This window comes from Artibeus jamaicensis, unplaced genomic scaffold (genome assembly GCF_021234435.1).
Source record: "Artibeus jamaicensis isolate MK-2021 breed Jamaican fruit bat unplaced genomic scaffold, CSHL_Jam_final contig_373, whole genome shotgun sequence".
Taxonomy (NCBI): Eukaryota; Metazoa; Chordata; class Mammalia; order Chiroptera; family Phyllostomidae; genus Artibeus; species Artibeus jamaicensis.
Window position 1 is genome coordinate 2,671,817 of NW_026521807.1, and position 16,770 is coordinate 2,688,586.

Consider the following 16,770-nt stretch of genomic DNA (forward strand, 5'->3'; position numbering starts at 1 on the left):
CCAGCACAGGTAGGGCATAAGGAATCTGGCACTCTCATACTAATACTGTGTAAGTTGTTACAAGCTTTGTGGGAGGCAATTCTACCAACAGAATTCTTTAAAGCCTTTGTCCCAGCAATTCTACTCTTGAGAATTTATCTTAAGGAAACAGCCATGGAGATAATGCAATAATGTACTTGTGATGATGCATACTGCTTCACTGATTATGATAGCAAGAAATGGAAAGAAGTTAAATTTCCAACAAGAGTAAACCTGTTAAACAGAATTTATTACAACAATATAAACGATAACCATGCAGTCATTAAAAATGAAGTTGTTAAAGAATATTTATGGCATGGAAAGCAATGTGTATGATAAATAGATAAGGAAGCAAATTAATGAAACAGGATCTCAGAATGACTCAACTGGTTTTTTTGGGGGGGCCGTTGTTGCATACAAAAAGAAGCTGAACTGATATGTCAATGTAAACCCAGGGTATTTGGATTACAAACCCATTTTTCCTTTTTCTTTTTGAAACCTTCTACAAACGTTTTTTTCTTTACTAAACAGTGTTTAATGAAGTAATTATATAATTATTCTTCTGATTAAAGTATTACCTTAAAATTTAAGAAGTAAAACTTTCAACATATAATAATTTGATATGAAGTTAATGTGTTAAATGTAATTTACTGCTGTTGCTGCTCCAACTTTATCATCATCTCCATCATAGCTAACCACCATGTAAAATGCTTACCAAGTACCAAGCACAGTTTTAAGTGCTTTTACATTTATTGACTCATTTAGTCCTATGAATTCTCCTAAAAAGTATTAGTATTATCCCCATTTTATAGATAAAGCAGATAAAAAGATTAAATAACCTGTCCAAGGTTACACGTCTAGAAAGTAACAGAACTGGAATGAGAACTCAGCCACCTGCCTCCTGCTGTGCTACAATGTACTCAGCAATAGGATATCACACACCATAAGGCTTATCTGAAGCATGATTATTGTTGGGTGACATACATTTTTAAAAGACTTCACAGTTAGTTAGTTGTACTAATAGTGTAATTATATAGGTTTACATTTCCTATAAAGAAACACCAGAATATGATTACTGCTTTATGATCATACTACTGAGACAACACAGTGTGGGCTACTAATATTTTAATTTCCATAAATAAAAAATATGACTGGAAAAATGAAAAAGAATGCTACTTCTAAGCCCAATCTATCAGTAGGCCATATATTACCTTAGCATAAATATTTTCTAATGTACTACCAACTGACCTCATGAAATAGTCATATAATTTCCCAATCTAAAGAACTGTAGAAATATTCAGCCCTGTTTTTCACTTTACAAATGAATAAAATGAGGTACATATTAACTCAATTGATTAAAGGGTTCTGCTAATATCCCCTCAACAGATCCAATAAGGAGGTATCACATTACTTAATCAAAACCACAGAACTGTTTTTGGTAGAGCCAGTCTATTGCTAAGCACACTTCCTTAGAGACAGACAGTGATTACTTCAGGTGGTAGTGAGCTCCTTCACTGCTCCAAGCCTTTACTTCCCTTACTTTCTTCTCTAACCTCCAACTGCTTAACTAACTCTTAATTTACACTAAGCTCAAGCATGTTCCAGATGTAACAAGCTATGTTACATCTGGAAATTGCTGGGTGGGTTAGGTACTGGGGTACCTAACAGCATGCTGGCATCTCTCTCTCATTTCATTTACAATGTGGCAATCTGAGGGCCACTGTACGTGTTTTCCCTATGACACTGAGAGTTCCTGGTGTAGGGACAACACTGTATCCATGTAGAATTTCCAGCATGTAGCAGATGACCTAGAGCACAGCAAGTGTCTATTTAATAGATGTATTCTGAATGAAGATACAAATTCAGTACTTGTGGTTTTCCTAATATGCAGTGTGTACTGAACAAATAACCTCTGCAGACTATAATGTATCTCTTATATAAAATTTAAGAAATGTGTCTGCCTTGCTTTCAAAATTGATCTAATTCTCACAGTTAAGAACTCAAGCAATTGGAGACTAACTTTGTAGTTTTTGGTCAACAAATTGCTTGCTATTGACAGTAGAGGATTACTCAAGCTATTAAGCAGCATATAATGAGGACAGTATTTTAAGAGCCCTTATTAACGACGCTTTTCTCCCATAACATTCCACCTGTCCACCTGTAAACTCAGATTACACCTCTGCCACAGCCTTGGTAGCTTTTTAACTGGTTTATGTTTTCCTCCTCATTTTATTACTGTACCTTGCACTTCTATTGTATCCTCTTATATAAGGTGTTGTTCAAGTAATCTGGGTCCCTGGCTAGATTAGTCTCTGGAAGAGAATGACTAAATTCTATTTATCTGTTCTATCACCTAGCAGATGATCCACAAACATGGACAACAATGATTTAAAAAGATTTCAAGTATCACTTCTGCAAAAGATTTTTTAAAAGTTTTTTAAAAGATTTTATTTATTTACTTTTAGAGAGTGAGGAAAGGGGAGAAAGAGATGAAGAGAAACATCAGTGTGTGGTTGCCTCTTGCGCACCCCATACTGGGGGCCTGGCCTGCAACCCAGGCATGTGCCCTGACTGGGAATTGAACTGATAACCCTTTGGTTCACAGGCCCATGCTCAATCCACTGAGCTACACCAGCCAGGGATGCAAAAGATTTTTTTAAAAAATAGTTTTTGGTATAAAAATGAACAGAAATACAAACTATGTTGAATTAAAATAAATAGAAGTTGGAATGAAATTCCCCTTAGAATTAAAAAAAATACATTCATATTTTTTAAACTTATTAAGAAAACCTTTGTTTCTACATAAAATGGATTAATAATGAATCAAACAATAAAAATTATATCATTTTACAGGTTCCTCACTTTTCCATAGCTGCTGGTAAATCCAGAGTCAAATATAAGGAGAAAATTTAATTAGTGCACTCTAGTATCTTCTAACATTTACTCTTAATTCCTTTTTAAATGTGCTTGACCACAGCTGTAAATTGCAAAAGTTACATACTTCCATAAAATATTCATCACCACAGAAAGCTGTAAAATATAAAATAAAAGTCTCTCTCCTTTTTCCTAGTTCAGTCCTGTACCCCAAAGGGGCTGCAGCTATTGCAGTTAACTGTTCCTTCTGTAGCCTTCCAGAAACACAGGAGGTACAATCATGTTTGTGTGTGTGTTCAGGATGTAACTCTTCTTTTACTCCTTTTTCGTTTGTTTTAAAAGGTTTTATTTCCTCATTTTTAGAGAAAGGGGGAGGGAGAGGAAAAGAGAGGATGAGATATATCAGTGTGAAAGAGAAACACTGATTGGTTGCCTCTCATATGTTCCCTGACCTGGGACTGAACCCTCAACCCAGGCATGTGCCCTGACCGGGAACTGAACTGGCGACCCCTCACCTTGTGGGACAATGCCCAACTGAGCCACACTGGTCTGGGCTACTCTTCCCTGCCCCCAAAACAAATCATGTTTGGGGGAAAAATCATGTTACCTGTTAAAGAAAGATAACATGTTTTTTTTTAAGATACATTTTTTTTTAATTACAGAATTTTGTATATATAATATAAATAGCAGATGGAGATTTGCCCCAATTTTTGTTAAGGATTAGATCATCCTATTAGTAGGCATTTTGTTTGTTTTGTTTGATTTTGCTGTAATAAATAATGCTGCAATGAAATTTTTATTATAAACTTGCTTATTTTATTAATTCAACGAATATTTAGTGGGTGCCCACTATCTTCCAGGTGTGTTCACACACTAGGAATAGTAGTGAGCAAGACAGACGAGAATACTATTCTCAGGCAACTTGAATCTAATTGGGGAGAAAGATAATAAGTAATAAAGATATTTAACAGACTCTCAGATGGTGAAAAATGTCATGAATAAAGTTATTAGTGAATAACTAATAACTTTATTAGTTATTAGTTGAAGGTTATTAGTGAAGGTGTGTAAGAGAAGTTGACTCTCTGAGCTGGGATGTGAAAGATAAAAAGCAGCTTGCCATCAGAAGATCTGGAAGAAATGTTCTTAGCACGGGGAACAACAGAACAAAGGGCCCTGGGAGGAATGAGCTTGATACATTCCAGAAATGCACAGGAACAGAACAGATGAGAGACAGGCAGGAGTTGGATCATACACGGTCTTAGAAACCTGGGGATACAGATGTTCATGAGAGTGTAAAGTTAAACTCCTACACTAAAGGGTCTGAAACAAGGATGAAATGAGATCTGATCTTGCTGGTTTATCTGTATGATAAATTCCTAGAATTAATAGGTGTAAATTAATAGATATGAGCAATTTAAGTTTTGAGAGATATTATTATAATGACTCCATAAAGCTATACCTATTTATATTCCTATCAAAAACACATGTAGAATGCTTTTTCCTCTAACCCTTAGTAATAATGCATGCTGCTTTAAAATCTTTACCAATAGGTGAAAAATGATATAAACTTTAAAACTTCACCAATAGATGAAAATTATTCAAATCTCGCTCCCATTTTAATTTCTCTGTATTAACTATGTCTCTATTTTATACATTTTAATTTCTCTATATTAAGAGTTTGCTACGAGAAAGTCCAGATAAGTAATATAAATAAAACAGCTCTATATTCTGTTTAGAATAACAAAACCTACAGAGATAACTCACCTCTAGCATAAAAAAATTACCTTGAAAAATGACAGTAGTTTAATATTCATAAAATCTTACTTGTTACTCTTCTTCTAATGCAAAATGTACCCACCAACAAAGTCGATTTCACTCTCTCTCTCTCTCTCACAATGAAGGAGATGATGAATATACATTTTTGAATACTTGGGTTACTGTATTTGTAGGATTCTAAATTCCTAGAAGTGGATTTGCTGAGACAAAAATTTTTTTGCAGTTAAATATTGATAGATACAGCCACACTGGCTGCCAAAAACTTTTTGGACCCAATTCCACTGACATCGAAATGTGGCAAGAGGACAATGGTGGTATCCTTCACATTTTAAATTACTGCCCTAGTTTTCTACCTCCTTAGGTTAGATGTCTGAGTCCCCACAGCCAACATTTAACAATGCAGAAGTTGTGAGATACGGATAAATATTTACTGAAACAAGTGTAAAGTATTAAAGCAAAAGATCCTAAAATTAATTTGGTGCCCCTTTATTTGACCAATTATATTCATTCAAGTGACACAAAACTGATATGCTGAATAGATGAAAAAAATATTAACAATACCGATTTCTAAAATTTTCTTGCTGTATTTACACATAATTTTTTCTTAATAGATGTTAATATACTTTGAGACATGTAAGTAAAAGGTACTCTAAAAATAAAAATATTACTAAACACAGAAGAAATATTTAAATTTTCATACTCACAATCATCTAAATCTAGAAGTGAAACATCTTTGGTAACAGGATTTCTACCTTGCTTTGTGTTTCTTTCTTTTTCCTGTAAAACATGAAATATTTCATTTACTGTATGTTCTCCTTAAAAAATCTGTAAGGTATCCTTTAACACATCAAAACAAACGTTTTTCCTCTTCATAGTCTCATCCCCCAATATTAAGCTTTTACATGGTTATACAAAATGTTTTTTGAATCAAATATTTTATTTCGGTTAGCATACAGTATTTCTTTCCACCATGCAAACCGTTCATTATTTTTATTTTCTTTTAAATCTTTTTTTAAAAAGATTTTATTTATTTATCTTTAGAGGGAAAGGGAAGGAGAGAGGGAGAGAAATATCCATGTATGGTTGCCTCTAGTGCATCCCCTGCTGGAAACTGGCTTGCAACCCAGGCACATGACCTGACTGGGGATCGAACTGCTGTTGTTTGGTTTGCAGGCCCATGCTCAATCTACTGAGCTACACCATCTAGGGCACTGTTCATTATTTTTAAATATTTTGTGTTTAAATATTATAAAGAACCTTCAGAAGAAAACTTAAAAGGTAACAATTATTTTATAATCTGACAACTTTCTGCTGACATGAAAATGTAATGTCTGTGCACTTTGGCAGAAAGTGCACAAACACTATTGAAAATAATTTTTAAACAAGTTGATTTGAGAAAAAGGAACACTCAAACTACATATGCTTAGCCTGAGATGGTCAATGGCTTGTGATGGATTATCCTTGCTGAGATATAGTTTGTGATGTGCACTGTAGCAGATACATAGTATTTCAACAATGGGTGTGTCAGATTTCTGCCAAAGATATTAAAATCTATAAATGACATTTTCAGGCTCTTGTTCTTTAGAGCTGAAAAGGATTCATTTACTTTCTTTACTGTTTTCTTTTGGGGAGAATATGTATTTCAAAAACCATCTATGCATAATTAGGGCTTCCATCACCTCAGATTTGCATATTCAGTCTACTATGTTTTTGAAATGTGGTAACCATGGACTAGAAAACAGTGTCTGTAAGGCTGAGGTGTTGATGACAGTTTGCTTAGAGATACAGAAAAAATACGCAATCTTAAAAAAAATACAGTATTGAGTAGCATCATCAGCAATTAAAGAACAACAAATAGCAGGCCATTAAATAGATGTATTTGGATCAAGGTTACTTACCTTTACAATCTATAATTTTTTTTACATTAAATGTCAAATTAAAGGCCAGAACTTAAATTTTTACTAAAATGTGCGTTCCTTCCTTCATTTAGTCATCAATAGATATGTATAAAATTTTTAATATGTATCAGATTCTGTGCTAAGCAATGGAAGTAACAGACCCAAGACAGACATGGTCCCTGCCTTCATATAACTTATGATCTACCAAAGGAGTTTATAGCTTATTGCTTATGGGAAGTACTACAAATATGTTGGACATATTTTTCTAACCATGAAAGCTATCATTAAACAAAAGGCACATTACCGCCACTACAGTTTATACCGTATCAGAACTACTACTACACTGCCCGTACATGAACAAGAGCAAATACACCAAATTATGTCACAGGGAACACTTCAAAATAATTTTAAGTTCTGCTCGTTTTTCTTCTAATGCCTATACTCAGAAAAAATATTTTCCAGAATCCCACAACAATACACATTAAACACTAACTAAAAACATCGGCATTGATTTTCTTCCTCAAAATAATTATTTCTCCTACTGAATACTCCAAATCAACCAAATGGGTTTTAATTTTCATTAGTTATTTATAAACAACATTTGCCCCTCTCTCCACACCACAAATGAGTAACGATTTCTAGGGCTAAGGAAAAAAAAACAGAAGAAATGTTAATTTTGAAGCTGAAATGTAAAAGTTGTAAGTAAATAAAAACGTGTTCAGAAAGCAAATGCCATCTCCACTAGGATATCATTCCTGTGAGGAAGGAACAGATAACAGAAAGAGCTCATCACCACGTGACTTATCAAAATGCTATGCTGAGCACAGCGGGGGCGGCTTCCTCTAAGCCACAACGGTGCATGACTGTCTTCATGGAACTGTAACCTCCCCACCTGAAAAATTAGAGACCCATCAAATCCAGATAAAGTTAAAGCTGTAGGCAAGTCTATACCTTATTTTCTACTTCACAGCTAAGAGTCTGTAACAATATCTATTAAATACACATCAGGTCACATACAACACAGGACAGACTGCATGAGAAATTGGGATAAAGCCTAAAACTGAAAGAAAACAGGCTTTCGAAAGGACAGAATTTCATTGACTTTCTGAGAACAGCAAATAACCAGTGGCTGAAATACAACATTAGCAGTAGATAATGGTCATTTCTACTAAATTGAAAAAGCCTTGCATTCTGAATCAAGGCTATAAAAAGCTTCATGATGTGTTTGGCATTCCTCTCTTATGTTATATTTCATTTTTCATTTTAAAAAATCCATAGTAAGTTCAAAACATTTTCATACTTAAAGGATCTACTATAAAAATAAAAATGTGAATTCTAAACAAAGAAGTTAAGAGCCCTATTCCATCAAACATTTCTCCATTTGCAATTCATCTTGGTAATAGAGACAGAACCTGGGTAAATGCATATAGGACTGGAGGCAGGAGATTTTTCTTGCTCAATGCATAATTCATGTGCTCCGCCTGCAAAGTGTGTAAAATGAGAATTTCACACCGCAGCATGAGCCATGGAGCTGCAGAGAAAAGGCAGATGAAATCATATTTTACTGTGTGAATTTTATTTCTTACCCTCCCAATATTTATACAAAACCATCATTGACAAACCAAACACAGTGACAGATCACCCACTGTTTCCATTGTGTTAGTACTTGAGAGGAGATCAGGCAGAAACACAGACAATTTGTTTTTGTATATTGTTTTAAATAGGGAATTAGGTTTTTAGCAGCTGAGTGACTGTATTAGACTTTTATAAGGACAACAGTAACTGATCTTAAAATCTCACTATAAAAATACCTAGTTATCAATTCATCATCCTCAAATCGCCATTTTGTTTCCATGGTATTCGATTATACACCTTCACACATCAACATTTTCAACATAAAATACAAAGTCTCAGGGTTAAGAAACTGGTTTCTATTTAATATATTTTATTTCAAATAATAGATGAAAGATCCTGGAAATTATTACTAAGCTCCAAATAATACAAATAAAATTATGTACTAATATCTGTAGAGTTTTTTATGTATTATGCATGTTCATTTTCATGCTGATTTAAAAAGAACAAGGAAAAAAAATCTTACATGACAAGTATCGAATATGCTTCCTAAGAGGAAATTACTGTAAAGAGGTTTGAAATTTTAAACTATAGAACAGGATTAGTATATAAAGTCTGTCCAACTGATATCATGCTTTGAAATCAACAAAATTTCAAGACTAATGTTTAGCCTTACAAGGCAAGATATTTGAATGAAATATTTTCAATTAAAATTACCAACCAAGGACAATTTAATGACTCTCTTGCCTTCAAGTTATCTAACAAATTTGCCTTTAAAAATCCGAGGCTCACACTTACACTGTGCTTTAAACCAAAAGTACATTATCAGTAAATTGAAGTTTTTTACAAGTTAAAAATTAGTCTAAACTGTTAAATAAATCTTTCCTATTACATTATATCTACTTCAATAAGAAAGCTTATTTAATGGCATTCGCTGTTATTTAATGATCTCAAATGAAGTGAAATAATATTTCTGTTCTGAAGAATTTAAAATATAAACTAGCCCTGGCTGGTGTAGCTCAGTGGATTGAGCGCGGGCCTATGAACCACACAATCGCGGTTCGATTCCCAGTCAGGGCACATGCTTGAGTTGCAGGCCGGTTCTCAGCAAGGGCACACGAAAGGCAACCATACATTGATGTTTCTCTCCCTCTCTCCTTCCCCCCTTCTCCTCTAAAGATAAATAAATAAAATCTTTAAAAATATATAAAAAATAAATAAAATATAAACTAAACTGGGAAAGACATAAATTGAAAGAGGCAAGGTTTTGAATTATGAGTAAAAACCAATATTTTGCAATATTCATAGATGTTACAGAATCGCAACATATGTAAATACTTGTGAAAACACAAGTAAAGCTTGTTTCCTATATGTCAAATAAGGCACAAAATCAATTAGAAAATAGTTCCTTTCATTCTTATCCATAATCTATTTCAAAACACCTGTCAAAGTTTCCTTAAACCCAATCATTTTGGGCAAAAATAATTATTTCATATTATATATATTTCAGGAAAAACACCTAAAAATAAAAATATGCATGCCCATCAAGATAATTGTAACTAAAGAGAACAAGATAATTATATTTGGTCATTACCGACAATATCTGATCTCAAGTAAGCACGCTTCTCAATCAATAATACAATCAAACAAACATAACAACAGAATAGAATATGTGACTATAGTGTTGTGTGTTATGGATCTGCTAGGGGCATGGTGTTGAGTGACAAAAACTCCAGGAATATAATCCAATAGTGGTTCTCACCCTTTGTTCCTATACCATTCGCATGAATCATACTTTTTCATCAATAATGTTTCTTATGCCATGCAGTATTCTCAACCAGAAGTAAAGAGACCACCCTCTGATATGGGGCCATTTTTTCCTCAGCTTACGCTTTCTGTAATTAGAGAACAAGTGTAGAAGGAAAAACAAAGACATAGAAGTAGGAAAACATAGAGCATGTTAAGAGAATCACAGAGTACATACTCTGAGATCAGAACACTAGGAACACAAAGGAAGTTAAGTCTGGAAAGGGAAGTTGGGACTTGCTAGCCAGGGGAAGTTTACTAAACTTGAATGATAAGGGAGCATCATTAGAAGTAATGTTGAGCATTAAGCGGGAGCTGCAAAGGACTGGGGCTGGGGAAGCTGATTATGACCAGTGGCAATGATCTATGAGTGAGGTAATAACTGATCTACAATGGTGGTGATAGGTAAATTAGAAACAGATCTGAGAAATAACACACAGAATCTCTAAGACTTGGCAACTGTGTGAACATACACAATGAAAGAGGAAACAAAGCCAATTCTGGGGCTACAGATCTGGAAGATCTGGGATAAAGATTCTGGTACCAAATTGTACAGCATGTCATCTTCAGGCTGTATCAGTAGGTTTGGGAAACCAGTAGCTCCTACCAGATCTAAGAATTTGGTTTTAATTTGGGAACAAACATTACAGCTGTTGTAAGGACTTAGAGATGTTATTATGGAGGAATTCACACAAAAGTTTTAGTTGAAACTACAAGAGTCAATGGGTCTCACAACAGGAAAAATGAAGCCAAAAAATAACTGAAAATAAATTAATTCACATTAATTTTTATTTATGTAATACCTTTTTAAATTAAACTATTGGGGTGACACTGGTTAATAAAATTATACGAGGTTCAAGTGTACAATTCTATCCTATATACATATGATGTATCATAATTCATATTTTTGAAAAAATAATGTATACTAAGCACTAACTCTGGGGCAATATTCACACTTGGGTGTCAGAAAGTGGTAAAAGTGAAGCAATCAAAATGAAGGCAAAGAAGTCAGAAGAAAAGGAATGGAGAGAATTTCAAGTAGGTAGGAGAAAGAGAGGGTAATTACTACAAGTAGGCCACTGAGTGAGGGATGATCCCTGGTTGACTTCACAATGCAGTATCTGTAGGAAGTGATAGGAGTGAAAACCAATGTCAAAGGGACTAAGAAGTAACAGTGTTAAGAGTAGAGTAGCTACATTATTTTTCTAAACTCTCGTTGTCACACACTCACTCTGTCTCTATTCTACTCCCTCCTTCCCCTCTGTAAGTGTTGGGAAAAACTTAAGTGCCTTGGTTAGAAGAGGAGTCATTAGTGGAGAAAAAGACTGAAGGTGCAAAGAAAGCCGATGATTTTCAACAAGACATAGCCAAAAGGAAGTAGGACTTATTTTTAGTTATAAGAGGACTTAGATCACTTACTTGCAGCTATTCAAAGAAAAAGAAAGGTAAATAGATTGTGTGTTAGAGAGCGGAGTGGTAGGAAACATTCCCAGCATGTGGTAGCTCAGGATTCTGCAGAAGGTGCTTGAGATCACAGGCTGCAAGTAAGGGGTCATCCTGGAATATTGATTTATATCTTGAATAGTAAAAAAAGAGTTTAAAAAAAGACACATAAGTGTTACAACAAATTTTTCACTTTTTTTTTTTAAAGATTTTATTTGTTTATCTTTAGAGGGGAAGGGAAGGAGAGAGGGAGAGAAACATCAATGTATGGTTGCCTTCGTGGGTCCCCTGCTGGGAACTGGCCTGCAGGGAACTGGCCTGCAACCCAGGCATGTGCCCTGACTGGGAGTCGAATCTTGGTTGTCTGGTTCGCAGGCCCGCGCTCAATCCACTGAGCTACACCAGCCAGGGCAAATTTTTCACTTTTTTTGTGTTCTATAATGCTAATATTGTTTTTAAAAGGAAACTTGAGTGCTATAACAATTTGTGGTTCCTCTGGTGTTCTATAATGTAAATTATTAGCATTGGTGTTCTATAATGCTAATATTATTGGTCTCTCATGGACTTAATGTTCAAGTTAAAAAATGTTAACACTGATGTTTCATAATTATATAGTGCTTTACATTGATTTTCCGCACTTGATTTTTTAAAGCAGCACTTGAAATAAGTGGAGTAGGTGTTAGCATCTCTACTTTATAGATGAGGAAACTGAAGTACAACACTATGCCCATCCCGTAGCACCATCATATTCAAAGTACCTCATGTTTCCATTTTCATGCTCACTATTACAAGAACACATTGTCCAAATAACAGAAATGGAATAGAAAGAGTAAAAGTATAGATATAGTTTGGCTGCGGATTTAAAGTATATGAATTTTCAGCACTAAAATGCTGTCATGCTAAATTAAGGTAAAGCACCCACCATCTGCCTTCATTACTCATAATTTCGAGCAGAAGCCACAACACTTGGTACAAGGAAGACTTTTCTACAATTACAGGGTTGTCCATTATTAGAAAATTGATATACTTGTAATTGCATGGTATACTCCAAATCACTCAGAAAGAAACAGAAAGAAAAAATACTTATGGTGGCGCCAAGGTGCAGAATATTCCAACTGATAAATTCAAACAAACTATCCTATCTATTATAGACAGAAAAAAGATATTCTAATACAGAGAAAATAAGCCACATAAGCAAAACACATAGACATGAAAATATCAACATGAGTAACGCCTGAATTTCTCAAGTCTTGGCTCATTGCAATATTTTAAAATTTTATACTGATACTCTACAGTAAAATACTTTCAATTATTTAGAGATTTAATCTGGTCATTGATAGTCTTTGACAAAGAACCAAAAAGAATAGCTGACATGGGATACCTCTGTGGCTTTTAGTCCTAAAACCCTGCTTCCAATACTATATAGGCATTAGAGTGCATAAATTTTCAACTTTTGCAAAACTTCGTAAGAATAACTCATTTTAACTCCACCCACTGGACATTCATTGATTTCTTGTGTGGTTCTTTTAAAAATACTGATTTCTTATTCTCAGTTATACTTAATGTCAATTCTAAAGCTCCTTTATTTTATTTTAAATAACATGTTAAGCTTTTTTTTATAATTTAACATAAGTAGGAAATGAGAAGTTATTAAACTCACTATATAAGATTTTATGAGGCCAGATTAATAAACCTAAAAATCCATAAGATTTTATGTAAATTTTGGAAACAAATCTTAGATATATAATATATAGACACAAGTCTTAAACATAAATTCACATTTAAAATAGGTTTTACTAAATGCAAGAATATTTCAAAGAAGGTTAAGACAAATATTAGTCAATTTTTAAACATGTTTATTCTTTAACAATAAATCTCTGGACAAAGGAGAGAAATTGTACTTCAACGGATTTATTTTCATCCTTGGTTACTCAGATGTGTTATAAAAGAAATTGATAGGTACGAAGGAAATAAATCAAAACAAAGTCAAATATATTTGTTTTTGATTTCAAATATTCTCTCATTATATAGAAAATATTTTTATTTCTAAGAAGTTTATCAATAATAAATGTTGAGTTTTACTGAATGCCTTTCAGAAAAAAATTAAATTCAACTGAAAAGATAAGATTTGACCATAATTTCAACACATTGAATACAGTTTATTTAAGAAACAAACTATTGCATTTGAAGTCTAGCATCAACATGACCCATTTATAGGAAGGGAGTAAATATTAAAGATCAGAAAGATATGTATTAAGTCTGAATTTTATATTAATAACTATTTTTGCAATTTATACTTTTATGTTTTTGCAGCTAAGCAAACAAAGTTAAAGGTTAAAAATACATCAAAAAGTGTTACCATTCTATTACATAAGTGGTTCATACCCTTGTTTTTAAATACAGAGCTACTGAATTTTTATTATTTAAGGGATATATACCCTTTGATTAAACCTTTAAAAATATCCTATTATCCAAAAATACCCGATTTTTTAAAAAAAGAGTATTAGTGTCAATTTCTTACACCGAATATACATTATATTCCATTGTTCAATACTATTTCTGTATGTCCTTTAGCAAAAGCCTCCCTGTCATATTCCAGTCAAGAACAACAAAGGCTGTGCTCATAAACACTAAGCTCTCTAAGTTCAATGGCAAAGGATGAAGTTAAAACATGTTTCTAAATTCGCTGACAGGTTGAGTTACAAGGGAAGTCATTATCTAGAAAAAAAACAATATAAAATGATAGGTGTGGATGAATGAAGAGAAAGTTTATTTTCGTTGTCAGTGACAATGTTAAATTCCCTTCTTAGTTTCTTGATTTTCTACAAAATACTAATTTTCAGAAAAATTCATTCTTAATGGGGAACAGGCTATAAATATATTTACTTTCCATTACAATAAATGTGTAACCTCTTACCTTGGTAGCTTTTCTGGATTTAGACTCACTTTCTGATTCTGATTCAGATTCTGAAGAACTGTCTTCTATTGAACTAGATTCTGCACTGGAAGACTCTGAGGTTTCAGATTTTTCATTTTCTTTCTCCCCATCATCTGAATCACTATATATAATAATAAATTTTAAAATATCAACTTTAAATCTTTTAAATAAACAAGTTTAAGTACTTTAAAAATGAAATGGCAAATGTTGCTGTATTTGTCCAATTTGCCCATAACTCAGAAACTTTACTAGAGAAGAGTATTTCACTGAGAGCCACTTCTTTTCACTATTGAAAAAAATGATAAATATGGTTTGAAATTCCCAGAACATATTGAAGTAACAATAAAAGTTGTATTATCTATAACCAAATAAAGCAGAACCCATTCAAAACCAATTATAGGAGGACATCACACACTCTCAAATGCAAAATAGCATAAAATAACCTAAGTGATTTCCTGAGCAGAAAAAAACCCCAATAATTAAATGTTTGATTTACCAGAAATATACATTAGGTGCTAACAGTAAAACTTGAAAGATATTGGGGCTGATTTTAAAATGCTATCTCAAAATACTAGTGTTAATTAATAAATTTAAGTATTTATACATGTACTTTTGCTAATATAGACTTGCATTTTATAAATTTTTCTGTCCAAGAAAATTTACAAATGTTCCTAAATGTAACCCTAAGACATGTGAGAAATAGTTAACCAAAAGAGAATTTTTCTAATGCACCAAATCTTACTAAAAAGTAAGATATCAAATATAAACTTTTTAAACTTTGATTTAATCTTTTTTTCCATTACCATTTAATCTCCTTGTATTCCCTCTGCCCCCAGCAATCACCACACTGTTGTCCATGTCTATGAGTCCTTTTCCTTTTTGCTCAAATAATCAAACCTAAGTGTTGATGCCATTCATTATTCATTCACTCCCTCTCTCATTTAACAAACACTTATTGACTGCCCACCATGCATTGGCACTGCTAGGGCTGAGGATGACAATGGTTAGTTAGTAAGATGCAGATGATCACCATATGCCTTCCTTACAGAGTCTACAGCCCACTGGAAGACACGGGGAAATCAGGTAGCACTGACAATAAAGCGTGGTAAGTAATAAAGTATAGTGTGTCAGGAGTACACATGCAGGGTCATTGCAACTTAATGAAAACTGGGGAGGCTTCCCAGAAGAGACACATAAGTTGAGAAATAGGAATGAGGCAGGCAAAGGGTAGGAAGGTAGTTCTCCAAGGGAAACGATTACATGTAAGATAACCAAAAGGTCTCAGGGGAAAAGAGATGCCTTGTGGTCTTTGACATTTTCTCAAAACTAAAGGTATGTAGCTCTCCTTACCAAGTGTGTGTATTTAAGACTCCATGTTGTGCCAGGTGTGGTAGGAACGTCATACCAATAACCTAATTTAGCCATTCCACCTTATTTTTACTGGGTGCATTACCATCCTATAATATTCAGGAAAGTTAAGTAACTTGCTCAAGGACACACAGACAGGAGGGCTGAACTGCAATTTGAACTCATGTCTGTCTGACTCTAAAGACCACATTTCCCCTACCACACTATCCTATCACCCTCCAACTGAAAACAGTTTGGAGTGTAAAATTCAAATTTAGTCAAAAATACTTATGATTACTGAAGAGTGGTTTTGATGAAACTTAAAGCTCCTTAGCTTTAAAATACTATCACACAGTTATAATGGCAAAGTTTTAAAAGTAATTCTAAGAGAAGGCAGAAAAACATATGGGACAGAGAGTGGAGAGGCAAGGGAAGAATCAATATTTCCTAGAATTGATTTTTTGTGGGGGAAATATGATGGCTGTTTATTAAAAATGGAGTCATGGTAACATCTCAGAGCACATGTAATTATATTTGATGACTAAAAAATATGTTGTTGTTTTCCCTCAGCAAAGAATAGCAATTTATTATCTCCAATTCAATGCTTAAAACATGTACTTAAAAATATAAGGTTTAGAATGCATCTGAGATTCCCTTTGATGTAATAAACAATTCTTTTCAATTCAAACATGGGTAAAAAGTCCATTTCTGAAGGAAAAGAATAATGAAACTAATCTAATACATGATTATAAATTTCTGGCACACTGGCTTTTGCTCTCTGAAAAGACATTTAGTGCACTGAACCCAAACTTCCCTTTCCTAGAAATAAGACACTCCTTATAAACTATGTAATCATAGCTACTCTGGTATTAAACCAGAACTACAGAATTTCTCTCAAAGAAAAGGCTAATTACAAACCAAGTACCTCCTTTGTTGCAACAAGGAGTAATTCTGAACATATTTAACTTTTAGCTTTTGAGATAATATTTTAAAGGTAGAAGTGTTATTTTGTTATGCATCACTCAATTTTGATGGGTAATTATTGTTTACCTTACTACTTAGAGTTTCAGATGTTAACCTAATGAAAAGAATTTACTG

The 16,770-nt window shown here is 33.5% G+C and overlaps 1 protein-coding gene across 2 annotated transcripts in view; it reads right to left on the reverse strand.

The window, feature by feature from the left end:
• Positions 1–16,770, reverse strand: part of AP3B1 (adaptor related protein complex 3 subunit beta 1) — a 262,282-nt gene that overhangs the window by 80,567 nt on the left and 164,945 nt on the right. For both annotated transcript variants that reach the window (XM_053664477.1, XM_053664478.1), the window contains 2 exons: positions 14,305–14,446; positions 5,373–5,445 (listed from right to left, as the gene is read on the reverse strand). In XM_053664477.1, coding sequence (XP_053520452.1) covers positions 5,373–5,445; positions 14,305–14,446 — 215 coding nt within the window. The remainder of the gene's footprint in view (positions 1–5,372; positions 5,446–14,304; positions 14,447–16,770) is intronic.